At 45.2% G+C, this 16,135-nt stretch overlaps 1 protein-coding gene across 2 annotated transcripts in view; it reads right to left on the bottom strand.

Annotated features, from left to right (window-relative positions):
• SLC4A11 (solute carrier family 4 member 11) overlaps positions 1-16,135 on the bottom strand; it is a 67,425-nt gene that overhangs the window by 11,780 nt on the left and 39,510 nt on the right. For both annotated transcript variants that reach the window (XM_062493956.1, XM_062493955.1), the window contains exons 9-16: positions 13,772-13,897; positions 12,890-13,003; positions 11,701-11,833; positions 11,336-11,409; positions 6,467-6,692; positions 5,641-5,747; positions 4,362-4,530; positions 1,083-1,256 (exon numbers count right to left, since the gene is read on the bottom strand). In XM_062493956.1, the coding sequence (XP_062349940.1) occupies positions 1,083-1,256; positions 4,362-4,530; positions 5,641-5,747; positions 6,467-6,692; positions 11,336-11,409; positions 11,701-11,833; positions 12,890-13,003; positions 13,772-13,897 (1,123 nt within the window). The remainder of the gene's footprint in view (positions 1-1,082; positions 1,257-4,361; positions 4,531-5,640; positions 5,748-6,466; positions 6,693-11,335; positions 11,410-11,700; positions 11,834-12,889; positions 13,004-13,771; positions 13,898-16,135) is intronic.

Here is a 16,135-nt window from a genome sequence, read left to right as displayed (position 1 = left end):
GATTAAAACCCTACAGAACTCAGATTTCAAAGTTGTTTTTTTCTTTAAATAGGATTTAGCATTTATTCAAGAGACATATAGCTGTAGAAACAATCAATAACAACATAACCTAACAGGAATACAAACCCAAGGGACTGATCTGCCAGGAAAAGGTCTGTAGAAGACCTACAGGGAGCAGCAGAACTCAGCAATTTCCAGATGTGAAAGGTGAAATCTGTCCATCCCTGACCCAAAAATCAGCTGTGCCTGGCTGAGCTGGGCCATTAGGCACCAAAACAAGCATGAAGGCAAGACTGAGATTAAGACAGACCCAATCCATCCCCCAAAGTCAATGACCACTTAGCCTCACTTCTGATAAGTGGCAGCTCAGAAAATGGAAACCAAGGCAGGATAATTAAAACTAATAGTATGTGAGTGGAAATTACCACTTCTGTGGTAAAAGCACTCAACTACAACAGACTGAGATCAAACGGGCCAGATCTGCCCCAGAGCAGAGACTGTTCAAGAGAAAAAGCTTTTTAATTTTTTTTTAAATAGATATGTGATAAGAATGTGTTGCTCAACTCAGAGCTGGTCTTAAATAGAAACCCGTGACCCAGCCATGGCTTCACACTTGCTTTTGTTTAAAACCCAGAGAATTTAAGCATCTCCTTCCCAAAATGTGGTGGGAGATTTTATGGGAGCTCTGAAAGAATGGTGCATTTTTTCTGCCCTTCGTAATAACCACCAGACAGGTTTCAGGCAATGAATCAGCTCTGGATTCTTTCTGGGGAAAGCATCCGGATAGATCCAGCCAAAGCATCTCCTCAGCTTCCCACAAGGCTGAAACTCAAAATGGCCTTGGCTGACTTTTCCAGACGAGAATTTGCAATGGAGTGGGTAGGATCCCTGTAGGAAGCTGCCACTGGCCAGAGCATGAATTTGAGTGCTTGAGTGCAGGGGATGAAGCCAAATCAAGGCTCACCGGGTGCATCTTTCCATCACTTTCATATCTGGAATACAACAGCCAACACCCCGACCACGCAACCCACAGTTCCCAAAGGATTGGGAAGCCACAAATGAATCCAAAGGGATCTACTTACGTCTCGTAGATGTGTCCACTCTCCACCCTCTCCTCCACATAGGCCAGGGCCCGGACGTGCATGGGGGAATGCGGGAAAGCCGCATGGATCCAGGGCAGGCCGAAGACCGACAGCCCCGTGTTGATCAGTGCCACGAGCAGCAGGTCCCAGTGATAGGCTGTGCCCTTCACCAGCCTGGAACGAGGGGTTGGGGACAGCACTTACACCTGGTGCAAACCCTACAGGCTGACTCTGTTGAACACTCAAGTGCTGTCATACACATGCACACAGATTTCGTACCTCTGGATTTACCGTTGGCACGGTGTGAACACTAAAGGTAGTGAAATGTGACGGTTTGCTCCAAAAGCTGTTGTCATCTGGAGAGAACAACTCTGAGCAGAAAGGCAGCCCACTAAAGTAATGGCCCATGAACATTTTCATCCTACATTTATCACAGAGCCTACACAAAATCCTACACATGTGTTTGCTCGCAGAGTCCACATAGGGAGTGGATAAAATCCTGAGCATTTGTTGTCCAAGTACTGACACTGAGGTTTCTTGTTTGTAGCCCTGAATTGTCTCCTTCCCCACAAGAAGAACACGTGCTCGGTAATGCTGCAGTAATCCCTTAATTATGTAATTGCTACTGCATGATAAGAAAATGGGACAGGAATTCATTAAACTTCAGCTCCTCCTTGGTAATCACAGAATCATGGAATGGATCAACAGAATGGTTTGGGTTGGAAGGAACCTTAAAGATCATCCAATTCCAACCCCCTGCCATGGGCAGGGATACATTTCACTATCCTAGATTGCTCCAAATGCCATCCTACTCATCCTTGGACACTTCCAGGGATGGGACAGCTATAGCTTCTCTAGGCAACACATTCCAGAAGGTTGGTAGCCAGCCAAGGAGATTTGCTCCTAAGTTCACCAAATGCTGCAGAGCCTCTCCGTTTTGATTTTTAGGGGATGGGGAATCTGACAGCCTTCACTGAGGAATCTGAGCACAGTCACTTTGCCAGTGTGCAGAAAAGCAGCACCAAGAACTCACATTTATCTACTTTAACCCTGCCATTTTTTCCAAGGTCTGGCCCTTTCCTGAATATTCCCATCCCTTCCCTTGATCTTCCCATCCTGCTGAGCCATTATGAGGAAAGTTTAGAAAAAAGGCTGAGAAAGGATTCAGCTCTCAGACTTTAACCCCCCACTGAAAGGTCGAAGGCTGTATCTCTGCCACTGGAGCACTTGACATCCTCACACAATGCAAGTGATCAGCTGAATTCTCTCTGGGCACCACCAGAAAGGGAAGCATCATTTAGACGTGTCAACGCCGCCCGAAGAGGCTGCACTGAACACCTCAGCACAGACTTGGAGCCATCCAAGTTACTCCTGGACACGAGGCACATGGAGCTGGTAGAGTTGACCCAGCACATGAAGATCAAAGCCATTGTTTGGGCAGCAGAAATCTTGGGTGGGGCTCAGTTTTGGGACAAAAGCCTGGTCCCACTGGGAGTGTCCCCTTCCACTGACTGAGGAGGCTGTGGGATGAGTGGGTCAGGTAGGTGTCTAGCCTGCAAAGCCTCTGGAAGGTGCTGGCAGGAAGGGTGGGATTGCAAACGTGTTTCCTGCGTTGGCTCACGCTTTGGAAACACAGCTCCTGCTCACGTGCTGCTTTCTCTGAGCAAAGGCACCTTCACCACCCTCAGGGTTATTGTTCATTGTCCTTCCCATTCTTTTCAGAAAGCTTTAGGGACATCAACCTGTTGGAATGAATCCAGAGGAGACCACCAAGATTATCAGAGTGATGGAGCACCTCTGCCATAAGGAAAAGGCTGAGAGAATTAGGATTGTTCAGCCTGGAGAAGAAAAGGCTTTGGGGTGACCTAATTGCAGCCATCCAGGACTTAAAGGGAGCTACAAGAATGATGGAGAGAGACTCTAAAAGGGCCTGGAGTGACAGGACAAGGGGGACTGGACTCAAACAGACACAGAGTAGGCTTAAATGAGATATTAGAAAATAATCTTTCCCTGTGAGGGTGGTGAGGCCCTGGCACAGGGTGCCCAGAGAAGCTGTGGCTGCCCCTGGATCCCTGGAAGTGTCCAAGGCCAGGCTGAATGGCGGTTGGAACAACTTGGGATAGTGCAAGGTGTGTGTGATGGCACCACAAACAGATGGTGTCAAATCCTAGTTTTTACACCTCTAAAAATCCCTGCCTTGTTTTTCCATCTTTAAAAATCCCTGCCCCAAAACCTGATCGGTATCAGCTCGGCCCTGTACCCAGGCACTCTGAAAAAATCCAAAGAACATTTTATATTCCTTAAAGACATTCTAGTGGAAAATACCAAAAGTTCAGAAGAAATTCCTATTAGCCAAGAGATGACCCACTTACATACAGATTTATGCAACACTTAAAGGGATATAATAGAGATAAGAGGTGGTCAAAGGAAACTAAATTAGTGTAGCTGAATTTGAGCTTGTCTCCTCTCTCCTAATACTGTGTCACTCCAGCTACAACATGGAGAATGCTAATGGATATTATGCAAGGAGAGAACCCTCCCACGCATCACATTAGCAAAAAATCCTCGGAGACATGGTAGTTTCCCTGGAAAAAAGTCATCCGTGTTCATTCTTGACATCAGGTCTGATTGCAGTTGGCACAAAAACATCAGAGGGAATATTTTAATAGTGCCACATCTCAAGTTTGCACATAAGTGAGACTTATCAGACATTGGACATATTGTTTTACTGCACTTCCACCTTTTTTTAGTTGGAATTTACCAGCTCCAAACACTCCTGCTGCTCAGCTGCAGCATGCTGTGCTACAACATTTATGTAGGTCATTGACTTCTTATTTTCAACAAATTCTTTGTATTGCAAGATCAGTGCAAGTGTCCACATGTGTCAAACACCCCCTAAATATCTTGAGGTGCATCCAAAGACCTCAAACCGTACAAAATATCCACTTCACATTGACTACGCCACCTCTTGGCTCCCAAAACTCTTCCTGAAAAATGCCTTGAGAGCTTTAGGGGGTCAAACGATGGTGTTGAGCAGAGAGAAAAGAAGAAACAGGTTGAGGTGATGAGCTTGTTGAGGGTTTGTGGTTTTGGCTCACTGCCACAACACTGGGCTTTGGGGATGGTGAGGAGTTAGGCAGCAGAGTTACCTCCACCTGTGACAACAGGAATTCTTACAAACACATCCTGAACACATTTTCTGATGCTCAGACAAGCTTTGGGCAAGCAGTGGTGGTGACAATCCCTCCACAGAGGGAAAAGCAGCACCAAAGGTGTTACCTGTTCTCTGGGGCGTTGGTGAGGGACGCAACGATGTTCTGCTCGATGAAGAAGAGCATGGAGAGGAGAAATCCCAGTCCCATGGCACTCATCACTGACCCAATGGACAGGGACTGCACAGGGGCCAGCACAAACAAGCTGTCAGAGGCGTTGTAGTTAAATTTGGACACTGCAAAGAGGAGGGGAAGGATGTTAGGAGGCACCTTCTTGTCCAACCATCAATGTTTTACACACACCACAAAGTACTGGGAAGCAAGCAGGAAAGCAGGCGTGATGCTCTGGCATGTGGGAGCCTGGAGGCCATGGAAGATGGGTCCATCTGGCTGGTTTGGTTTATTTTTTTCCTCCATCCACTTAGGACTTGGCTGCCATCCTGATGGGACAGACCACTGCTACTCCTAGCGAGGCATTACAGACATTGGAGCAAAACAAAAGAGGGAAACTTGTTTTGATGCAAGGTGTTTTTAGATGAAGAAGCCTTATTTCTAACCACCATCATAATGCTCAGCTTATCAACCCACAGAAGCATTTGAAAACTTCCTCATCTCCAACAAGCTGTTCAAGGCATTTTAGTATAAAATCTCAATCAAAACTCTGCTGCCATTGGAAGCAATCCACAGCTAGGGATAAATCACACATGGCCACGCATAATTTTGCAATCCAATTGGATGGAATGGCCATCACAATCAAAAAAAAAAAAAGCCATTTCTTATTTGTTTCCATACATTTCCTCACATCACCCACTCACGTCACTGCAGGACAATGCAATTCCTGTCCCCATTATCACTTCCTGATATGGAAAAGTTGATCTATCTGGCCAATGAATGGTGTCTCATTTTTAGATTTCCTTGTGTAACTTAGAGCTGCCCAGATGCTCTGCACCATTTCACCTAAATTAGCAAAACAAACTGGAGACAAAGAGGACAAACTGGGATGACCAACTCCATGTTGATATGACTGGCAACAACCCTTCCTGCCTGCTGATTACTCTGCCCTTTGTTCTTTGCCAGAAATTGTTCATCTCCCCTATTGTGACACACACCTCAAACTCATTGAAAAGACACATCTGGGTAATTTTTCTTGCCCCAGCCTCATTTAATCATTCAATAATTTGAATGACACAAATCTAATGGTGAGGAAATCTGAGCTCTTGGTGGGAGGTACACACGGCATTTGTGAAATTATACGGAAGAACTTTATTTTTTAGCTAAACTTTTTTGGGATTTCACTTCTCTCTTGCATAAACCCCAGTATTCCAGAGAGCAAAACCAGAACTTACTTTCAATTTCCTTGAAGATATAGGAACCCACAACAGAGAAGGTCAGGACTGAAATGGGTAAGGCACAGTCGGACAGAATTTCGCGTACCCTGGCGTGCAAATATGGGCTGCAAAAGAGACAAAGAATTCCCATCAACACCCGCCTGTCACATCAATCACTCAATCCAGACAACATCTAATGCTTTAGAAGTGAAAATTCAGTCTTATCTTGCAATTCTGAAGAGATACTTGGAGTGACAAATTAAGTCTTTCATTCAGAACCTAAATCTTCTGGAATCTACAGCTTTGAAGGTTGATGAATGCAGAAGCAAAACACAGAGAATCAAGAAAATATAATGCAAGCTAGGGAAAAAAGTGGCCTTCAAGGACCAATTAGTGTCTCACTTCCACTTTAATTGTTTCCTGCATTTCAAATGAAGAGGTTTAAGAGCAATAGGAGCGAACCCCAGATTAGAGCCGGTGTTTGACTCCCAAGAGCACACTGAAGGTACATTCCCAGTAGACCTTCCTGCACCATCAGGAATTTTTGCCCAGCAACACGGTTCAGTGCTTGTTTGGAGGGAGATACGGGGATCCCAATGTGAATGGGGAATCCAAAGGTTTTTTTGAAAGTCATTTGTGAGGCCAAACCGAAGACAGAAGAGCACTGTCCACAGAGTGAACTTTTTGTTCTGCTGGGAATATTTTCCAGGCAGCCCTGCCAAGTTTATCTCTGCCTTTGGCTTCCACCTGATTTTCCTGGGTTGCAGAATTAAGACCTAAGCTGTAAATTACTCCCTCGGAGAGGACATGAAGTAATCAGCAGCCTGAGCTCTAAACAACTCACCTTTTCTTGAACTGATAGAGCGTGTGGCCGAGCCAAAGGGTTCCCAACATCAACATCAGGCTGAGGACGGCGGTCTCACGCCCGTAGTGCCCATCGTGAGTGCAAGTCTGGTTCTCACTCACTGAGGAGTTCATCAAGAAGGTGGTGTTGATGCCCAGGCCTGGGATAGCATCAGCCCGTGATTTTACACCTCCTGTGTGCCCGTGGTGGTAATATTTCTTAAAAACTGCACAAACAACCAACAGGCAAGCGTTAGGAGAGCAGTGTGACAATCAAAGCAAGGAAAATTAAGGGAGCTTCTTGCTTGATCGTGAAGTATTAACGTTATGCTTCATCAGCTCTGCCTCTCAAGCCTGCAGAGAGAAATCAGAGCTGCTGCTCTTAGGAAGCCAGTGCTTCACAAATTGATTTTTTCACTTATTTTAACAGGTGAAAGTTAAACTACTCTATAAAGCAACACTGTAAGGACTTCCAGTGCTAATTATATGGTTTTGTTCCAAATACTGGAAGTACTGCTGTTAGATATACATGTAAGTATTTCTATCTAGACACCTGCTTTCAGCAGCCTGGCAAACAAATCCCATCAGGATTCTCTGGAAACACTAAGAGCAGCCAGGCTGCACAGATCCTTAAGTGGATTACACAGTGTACAGTAATTACTTTTCTTCCAAGGCTAGTCCAGATTTTAGAGATAAGTGTGGATGATATGCAAAATCTGGCAGAACATTTAAATTCACAATGCACATTAGAGTTACAGGGCACCTGAAGTAAAACTGCACAAACAGAACACCCAGTGAAGCCCCTGGAATTGTCCATAAATGTTTTAGATCAGCTCAAAGGCATTTATATAAGGAATGGACAGCTGTAAAGACCCTCTTGTTCTTGAGCATTTACTGTGTTCCCATTTTTATGTCACTGGCTGTCTCCAAGTGTATAAATATGGCTTTTGGGACCATTTAACCTCTTTGGGGAAGAGTAGCCTGAAGCAGCAATTAAAACCAGAAGACAGGAATTGGGCTTTGCAGCTTCAGTGTTACCACAGTATCTGCTCAAATGGCAACATGCAGCACCCACACTTCCCTGTACCCATGGGAAATACAGGAGCATGGAAATCACCAGGCCAGAGCTTTGCAGTCCCACTACTTTTCTTCATTTTAGTCAAAACAGCCCTTCAAACTTTGCATAGAGAACTTCAGGGCAAGACCATCCTCTCTAGGCACCTGAAGCTCAGTCTAAAATGCACCTTCTAACATCTCCCTCACCCTCAAATAATAATCCAGGTTCTGAAAGCCCCAAACATTTCAGCTTTTCCATCTGCAGCGGCCACAGGGAAAGCAGAGGAGACAAACTAATCCTGAATATTTGAAAAGAAACTTTGAATGTTCTTGTGCAACACAACCAATATTCGCAACCACCTTGAGTCTGGCTGAAGCCCAGGTTGTGTTACTGCTGGTTTGGAGCTCACCCTAGTGTAAAATGCCCCAAGTTCAGCCAAGAAGCCATTTGAAATGCAGTCGTGATCTTTCTTGTACCATCTTTAGAAGGATTTAAAGGTGTTTTAAAATGAGTCTGGGCATTCCACAAGTGGATGAGGTGAGCGCAGCATGCAGGCCATGAGAGACAAGACTGCCTCACACTCAATACATCTGTACGTAAATTTAAACATCACAGAAGGTTTACAGTTCAAAATTTAATCTCTCAAACTGCACCAAGAGCAGCCAGGAGTGAGGAAATCACCTTAAGGCTCCAGAAAGGCTGCCTCCAGTGAGGAGCAATCCCATCCCAAGCCCGGTCAGCACCACGCGTTCCCCATCCCGTGCTACGGAAGAGGCTCTGCTCTCCTTTATTTCCTCCCTCTGTGCTCCAGCTGCCTCAGCCCTGGCAGGACACACACCTGCTCTGCAAACAGGTAAAACTGGGGCCCAGGGCACTGCCATGACCCACAGCCTGGCACAGAATGGGTCGTTAGAAGATTTGCACTTTCCGGCTCTGAACGCCAAAGGACACTTTTGGCCTGATAAAATGACTCTGGCAGCATTTCCTGGGAATTCACAGCTGGCCAGGGAGAAAAGCCTGCTCACCCTAAGTGCAACCAAGTCTTAGAGACACATCTGAGCACCAGAGAAACCGGCAGCACAAACAACCCAGGAACTACAGAGAGCATATTTGCATTCCTCCAGATTAAGACTGGAATGAATAACAAACAAGTGACTTTGGTTTGGGTCCTGTAGATTTTCTCCAGCTCCCACAGATGGCTATATTGCAATAATATATTTGGGGCTGATCTTTGGTGCCCTGTGCTCAGCTGGACTACATCGCTCCATGCTCTGTCTCTGAGGCTGCAATTCAATTTATATGCATCAACCCAGGCAGGATTGCTCCAGTCCCTCCTAGATAGAGGAAAAAAACCTTGCTTTACTCGTGTATTTTAATTAAAGCAACAAGAACACACAAACACAGAGAGTGGAGACCTTCATCCCGTACCACCTCGCTGGGAAGGATTTGATTTCTGAACATGTCCACATTGTTTTCACACCAGAGCTCAGTGAACCTCATTGCCAGCATCCAGAGAGAACAGTAGAGCCGGGGGTGCCCTGGCTGAAGCCGAGCCCTTCTCCATCCTCCAACAATATGAACTGGCTTTGTTTTCCTCTGCCTGCTCACCACCATTTCCTGCCCAGTGCAGATGTCAAGATCAAACAAACACAGCCTCGGTGGCTGGGCCAGGCAGCGAAAACAAAGTGTCACCGGGACCGCGTGAACGCTCTCGGCTTTGGTTCCTCTGCAGGGCAGGGCCCTCCTCTCCTTTCCTGAATGTGTACCTTTCAAAAAATCAAGGCTATGAATGGGCTGGGAAAACATCTGGGAAGAGGTGGCATTGTCCCCTGGCACTCAGGAAGCCCAGAGTTGATGCCAGCTGGATAAGGCACTACCAGCACACGTTTAAACAGCATGGGATAAACACCAGCTTTCACTTCCTACTGAACTGCTCAACCAAAATTGTGAGTGGGAGGAGGAGGTGACCACAGTGAACCATCACCTCCTCGAAAACAGGAGTGGAAGAACAAAGGTGAGTCTGTGGCCATGAGTTACACTGGTGTCATGTTTCTAAATGTGGGCACTAAGAAGGTTAAGGACAAAGTCTGTGCCTGCCAGCACTGGTGCCCTCCTGTGTCTGGAAACAGCTCTGGTCCCACATGTAGATGCCCTGAACATTCCCAGGTGCAGCTGAAGCCAACGTGAGCTGGAAAAGTTTGGTTTGACTTTATTACCATCATTCCTCTAAATTCATCCCTTCACAAGTACAAAGAGAATTCAACAGGTTCGCAGATCACACCTAAAATCACAGAATGTGTTGTGTTGGAAGGGACCTTTAAAATCATCTTGTTCCACCTCCTGCCATAGAGGGACACCCTCCACTAGCCCAGGGTGCTCCAAATCCTGTCCAACCTGGCCTTGGACATGTCCAGGGATCCAGGAGCAGCCACAGCTTCTCTGGGCACGCTGTGCCAGGGCGTCAGCATCCTCACATGGAAGAATTTCTCCCTAATATCCAATCTAAACCTGGTTTCTGTCAGTAAGACCACTGCCCCTTGTCTTACAGGATCTTCTCCTGTTCCCACTTCAATACTCCAAGGATTTACTTGCATATTCCTGAAAGTCTGGCAGACAAGCCCAGTGGATGCTTCCTGCACTTTTAACCCGCACCCCACACCTCTGCTACGGGAGATCAGCTCTGGGCTACAGAAACTTTGTGAATATTTGCTAATTTTTACAGAGCCAATGTTCTGTTGAGGACCACAGCCTCCAGAACAGGGCACTGACAGCACACACTCAGCAAAGCTCACAGAGTCAACAACTATCCCAGAAAATTTTCTCCCTCACCACCTCTAAGCAGGATATTTAAAAGACGCAGGTGTTCTGCAGAGAAAAAAAACTCTGATTGCACAATCAAAGCACACAAGGCAAATTAAGGATTCCCAGTGAAGCCAGAAACTATCTCACTTCAAATTGCTCTGCAGTGTCAAATCTCTTGGAAAAAGCATTCCCTTGCAAGCCTGAGTGTCTTAAAAACAAGGAGTGTGCTTGGCTGTATCCTGAAGGATTTCAAAGGATAGCCCAAACTTTGGGATGTTGTACAACAGGTCATAAAAATCGAGGGATGGAGCATTGTCCAACTCCTCAATGGGATGAACAGAAATGCTGCCACTCACAAGGTATTTCAGCTACTGTGATTCACCTTCTCAAATACCTCCTGCCAATCCCCGTGGGGAGGGAGAGGAGTGTCAGAGGAATCTGTTAAACCCCAAGGCTCTCCATGGAGATTCAGAATTTAACCCAGAAATGGGAAAACCAAGTTGCTGGAAAGGGCAGAGGAACTTTAGGAAAGTGCTGGAGGCACTGCAGTCCTTGTGCTGCCATTAAAGAAGGGTCTCAGAGCTCAGGGAAAACCAGGAAATCTCAACCCATCTTTCAACTCCCCTCCACAGAGTCTGAATAGTGTATCAAGGAATAAGGACACTGCATTTAAATTTGACTTTTTTTTTGGTCAGGATTATTCAAAACCAAACTGGAATCGGGAGAAGGCTCTCACATCAGTAACATCATGGTTTCTCCATTTGGTCAAAGTTTAGAAACCAATTCTGTCTCAACCAGCTGAAATTAGAACTGCTAAAAATTCTGCACAGCCAGGTAAACTGCTGACAAAGGGCTACTTCCATCTCACACACACAGATTTTCTGTTTTTCCCTGAAGACTTTGAATGAACGCAGAACAAGCAAACATCACATATTTTTGCAGCCTTGTGCTTGCCTTTGACAAGGCAGCAAAGCAGAGATCTGCTCTGAAAAACACTGTTGCAAGACTTACCTTTAACAATGCCTTTGATGGCATCAAGCACGAATGTGATGGATATAAAAAGTGCAATTATTTCTTCTGTTGACCTGTGGAAAAAGCCCAGGAATTAACAGAGCTGCATTCAACTCTGTTCAAAGAAAAATCAGCATATTCATCAATTTACATGAAAATGTACCAATTTGAGTTAGGCTCCAACTTAGAAACAAAACCCAGTAAATCAGAGAACTTCTTTCAAGCTGGAACAATAAGCCAAAATGATACTTTCCTTATCTCACAAAATACATTTTGCAGCAAGATCATAATTAAGGAGCTTGTGGAATGTGTAATTTTTCCATTTGAAGAATAATCCGATCAAAATATGACTTCTTGATAGCTACCTTTTGAAGAGCTTCATCAGGAGGCTGAAATTAAAGAGGGAGTAGATCACAAGGAAAAAGCTGTTCCAGAGTCCAATCCAGGCATAGAAAGCGCTGAAATCCAAGTGGTAATCGTCACAGATTCCTTGGATGACTGCAAAAGTGAAGCATTCACGTGTCACAATCAACTCCTGTCACTGCCACCCAGTGATACCCATCTGCTCCAGGCCAAAAGAAAGCAATTTCAAGACTTTGCCCCAGTGCATTTATTACAGACACCATTAAATTAATACTCCTGCACTTCCGAAGGGATGCTGCATCAACACAAACTGTTCTCTCCTTCCATCACGAGAAATGGGGAGAGACACTTGGGAAAATATCCCCCCCCGCCACTGCTCAATGCATTTTTCCTAGGAATTGAGGCCACAAAAGCAGTTGGAATTTGCTCTCGCTGACATTTTGGGATGCTGTTGCTATTATGCTCTTCCCAGCTGGTCATAGCCCATCCTCTGATTATCCCCACAGGTACTGAGCTTCTTCCTTTGGCTTATCTCTGGTTCATTGAGATCAGCTTGCAGTACCTGGAAAGCTGCTGATCATACTTTAAAACATCAATTAAAAAAAACCAAACACAACCAGAATTCAACAAACCCAAAAAACTTTGTCTCAAGCTGGTTAAACACAGCCACTTGAGAAAACCATTACTGAAACAGATTTCCTTAGTGAAGATGAAAAAATGCTTATTTTCATGAAGTTTTTTTCTCTGCAAAATGATTTTTTTAAAGGGAAAAACAATTTGAACTAAACCAGGAGTTGGTCTTGATGACCCCTGTGGGTCCCTTCCAACTTAGGATATTCTGATACTGATGGAAAGGGGAGGAATTTCATTGAGGTTTTGCAGAATTCCAGAACATCCTGAGCTGGAAGGGACCCCTGCCAGGATCATCAATGCAACTCCTGGCCCCACACAGGAGACCCCAACAACCCCATGATGTTCCTGAGAGCTTTGTCCAAACATTCCTTGACTTTGTGCCCTGTAACTTCCCGGGGGAGTCTGTTCCTGTGCCCCACCACCCTCTGGGGAAGAACCTTTCCCTGAGAGCAGCCATTAAATATCAATTTACCAAACAAACACAACTCAAGCTCTACGGAGCTCTCACCCAAAGTTCCAAGCCCTCAGTCCCCTGGTGCAGACCTGGAGCAGACTCACCATTGATGTAGAGAGCCAAGGGAGCTGTGGTCAGCAGCACAACCAGGGGCTGCCCCGAGAACAGGGCGTAAAGCAGCCCTCCAATGCACTGCCCGAAAATTGTCTTCCTCACATCTGCAATTGGGGAGGGTGGAAATAAAAACAGGGATTTGGGTCAATCCCTCCCTCATCCAGGAGCGTTCACAGGGCAGAGAAACCAACCACTAACCAGTGGAAGAAATGTTTAAAGAGTGCAGAAGTCACACACTCATAAATCAAAAAGCGACCCTTGATTCATACCCATCATTTATTCGTACCCATCATTTATTCGAACCCATAATTTATTTGTACCATAATTTATTCGCACCCATAATATATTCATATCCATAATTTAGGCTTCCAGATGTTCAGCTTCTGGGATTTTTTCTGTGTATTTTATATATACATTTTAAATATATTTATTTTAACACTTATAACCAGTGCTTGTTTGAACTGTGACTACTTGTTTGAACTGCTTCTACAGCTGGGATAAAGGATGATGTTTAGCTCTGTCCTAGGGATTTTAATACTGGCAATCAAATCCAGATCAAAATCACAGGATCTTGTACCAAGAAAAATGTGCAAATAATTATATTAAGTCTGCAGAATTAAAAAATACAGTAGCATACATGTGTTATCAGTACAAGTCAGATGATAACACCCAAATCAGTGTTCAGTTTTTCTGATTTCCTACAAAAGTCATGAACTTAATTAGAAAAAGTCCTTCAGTCGTGGTTTTGACTTTGTTTTGCCCCGTCAATAAAAACTTATCAGAACTTTCTGTGACCAGAATGACATTCTGAATACATGGAATCAAATGCACAAAACTGAGAAATTTAAGAAGCACAGAACTGATGAACTCACCAATAGCTCCTCGGGTATTTTCATCATTGAGGGACCCAAAGGCAATGGATGGAAGGAGGCAGGCAAAGTACAGAAAGATCATGGTTGTGATGTATTTTCCAATAGCTTTGTTGTTCCCAATAATACCTGGGGCAAACCACAACAAAAATCAGGTTGGTAAAGCACTGAAAACCTTCTCACATCATCCATGGGCACCGTTAGTTCATGTCGAGAAGCAGAAATTCAGTCCACACTTTAAACACAAAACCAAACTATTAATATGTGATTCTGCACGAAACAGAAGTGGCACCAAAATTGCCACCTGGCATTTTTGACATCATCAAAACAGGAAATACAAGAATCCTTTTGCTCGGTTTTGCCACTCCCCAAAGCCTGGAAGAGGATCAAGGCAGAAACTCTAAATTTAGGGTTCATAAACTCCCACCACCCCCTTTAACACCAAGCTCTCAGGCATTCTGGACTGGATCCCTAATGAGCTTCATGATGATCTCATCTTCTCTACTCTTGTCCTGGGCAGGATAACATGAAGCACTTCCATTTTTCCCTAGACAGAAGTTTAGGGCTGTAGGTTTGAATTGATATTATGCTACCCTGAGCCAAAAAAGTGACAGCAGGACACAAAACCAAACAGCCCCAGAGGTCAGGAATGGCTACACTGAGATTTGCTCTAACAGGCCCTGCTGAAAGAACAGGCTCTCTCTTTTCCATCCACTCACCCCTCTCATCTCCATCGGAAAAAAACACACCAGGCCAAAACACAAAGCAGCCAGAAAGCGAATTAAAGTGTCACAGTACGAATTTAAGAGCCTCTGAAGTAGCTTCCCTTCCCCTTCCTGTTTTCAGGCTGATGTTGGTATGAGCTCACTGGGGATGCACAGGAGAAAGGATGAGATGACAGCAGCTGATACTGCTCCAGGAGAACACAAGTTTTTCCACAGAACAGAGAGGATGCACTGGAGAAAGTCTCCTCAGCCTCCAGCCTGCCTGTGCCACCATCCTTGATGGGGCTCTTCCTCTGAGACAGCTGGAAGAGCTTGGAGCTGCCCAATTCCCCTTTCTGGAAGGCTCCAGAGCAGAGAATTCTCACGCAGGAATCTGCCCTGAGCTCCCAAATGCCCACCAAAGCTTATGCAGCATCAATCCCTTGCTGAGAGAAGTAAAATCCAATGAGTTGGATCAGATAAAGGAGTGCTTGGCTTTTAGAGGTTATTGGTGCCACCCCGAAAATCTTTATCACTGGAATGAAAAGAACAAAAATCTCCCAATGACTTTGGGATCTTATCTAACATCTGCTTTCTGCACCATTTGCAGGGCAGAGATAAGGATGGGAGGAGGATGTAAAAACCCAAAAATCATATGTGACGTGTAATGAGCAGGCAGCCACATGAATAAAGGACACCTTGTGAGGTGCCTGCTTGCAGGCAGGAGAGGAACAGACACAGACAGCACTTCTGATGCTCAGCATCCTCAAACTCCAGGCTAAAACCTGACAAGAGACACCTCAAGTACGCAAATATGAGCTTGACCTTTTGGGAGTCATCGGACCAGCTGTTCCCAGGCAAACTCCTTTCCATTTATTGGGATGATCCAGAAACCACAGGTCACATTCCTGACCACTCCTGGCAACCCAAAGGGCCTGGAATTTAATTCTCACAGATGGAGACTTCCTGTGATCCTAAGTCCAACAGCTGCAGGCTCCAACCTCATACTCCAAACTGCTTGCGACCTTCAGAGAAAAGGAAGGATTTGGCAAGACAAACAGGACTGAGGGGTGGTTCCATGAGTAGACATGGTCACACCCTGGTTCAGAGGATTCTCTGTCACTCCAAAATATTGCTTTTTGGACAAGGGAGTCTTTCCAACATCAAAGGTCAGGGGCAACGATGCCTGGAAGCTTTGAAATAATTTCTGAAAGGACAACCAGATCAGAGAGGCAAATAATATCTTTTTAAAAAAGATTCAGGTAGTTAAACCATACTATAAGAGGGCAGAAGGAAGAAACCTTGAAGAGTACCACAAGAGCTCATTTTCAGTTTCAGTCCTGGCAAAGGAGCCATTGGTGGTCATGGAGGTCCTTATGCATAAGGACATGGCCTCAAGGGAGGTTCAGCCGGACATCAGGAGGAATTTCCTCATGGGAAGGGTTGTTAAACACAGGAATGGGCTGCCCAGGGAGGCAGTGAATGCCCAGCCCTGGAGCTGTCCAAGGAAGGACTGGAGGTGACACTCAGTGCTCTGGGCTGGTGACAAGGGGGAAATTGGGCACAGCTTGGACTCAATCTTGGAGGACTTTTTTCCAACTTCTGTGATTCATTCTGGCTGGGTCCAAGACTTCCAGCACTTTCTTTAATCCATAATCATCCA

This window comes from Cinclus cinclus, chromosome 5 (genome assembly GCF_963662255.1).
Source record: "Cinclus cinclus chromosome 5, bCinCin1.1, whole genome shotgun sequence".
Lineage (NCBI taxonomy): Eukaryota > Metazoa > Chordata > Aves > Passeriformes > Cinclidae > Cinclus > Cinclus cinclus.
The sequence above is the reverse complement of the archived record's forward strand: the minus strand, read 5'-3'. Positions and strand labels throughout refer to the sequence as shown.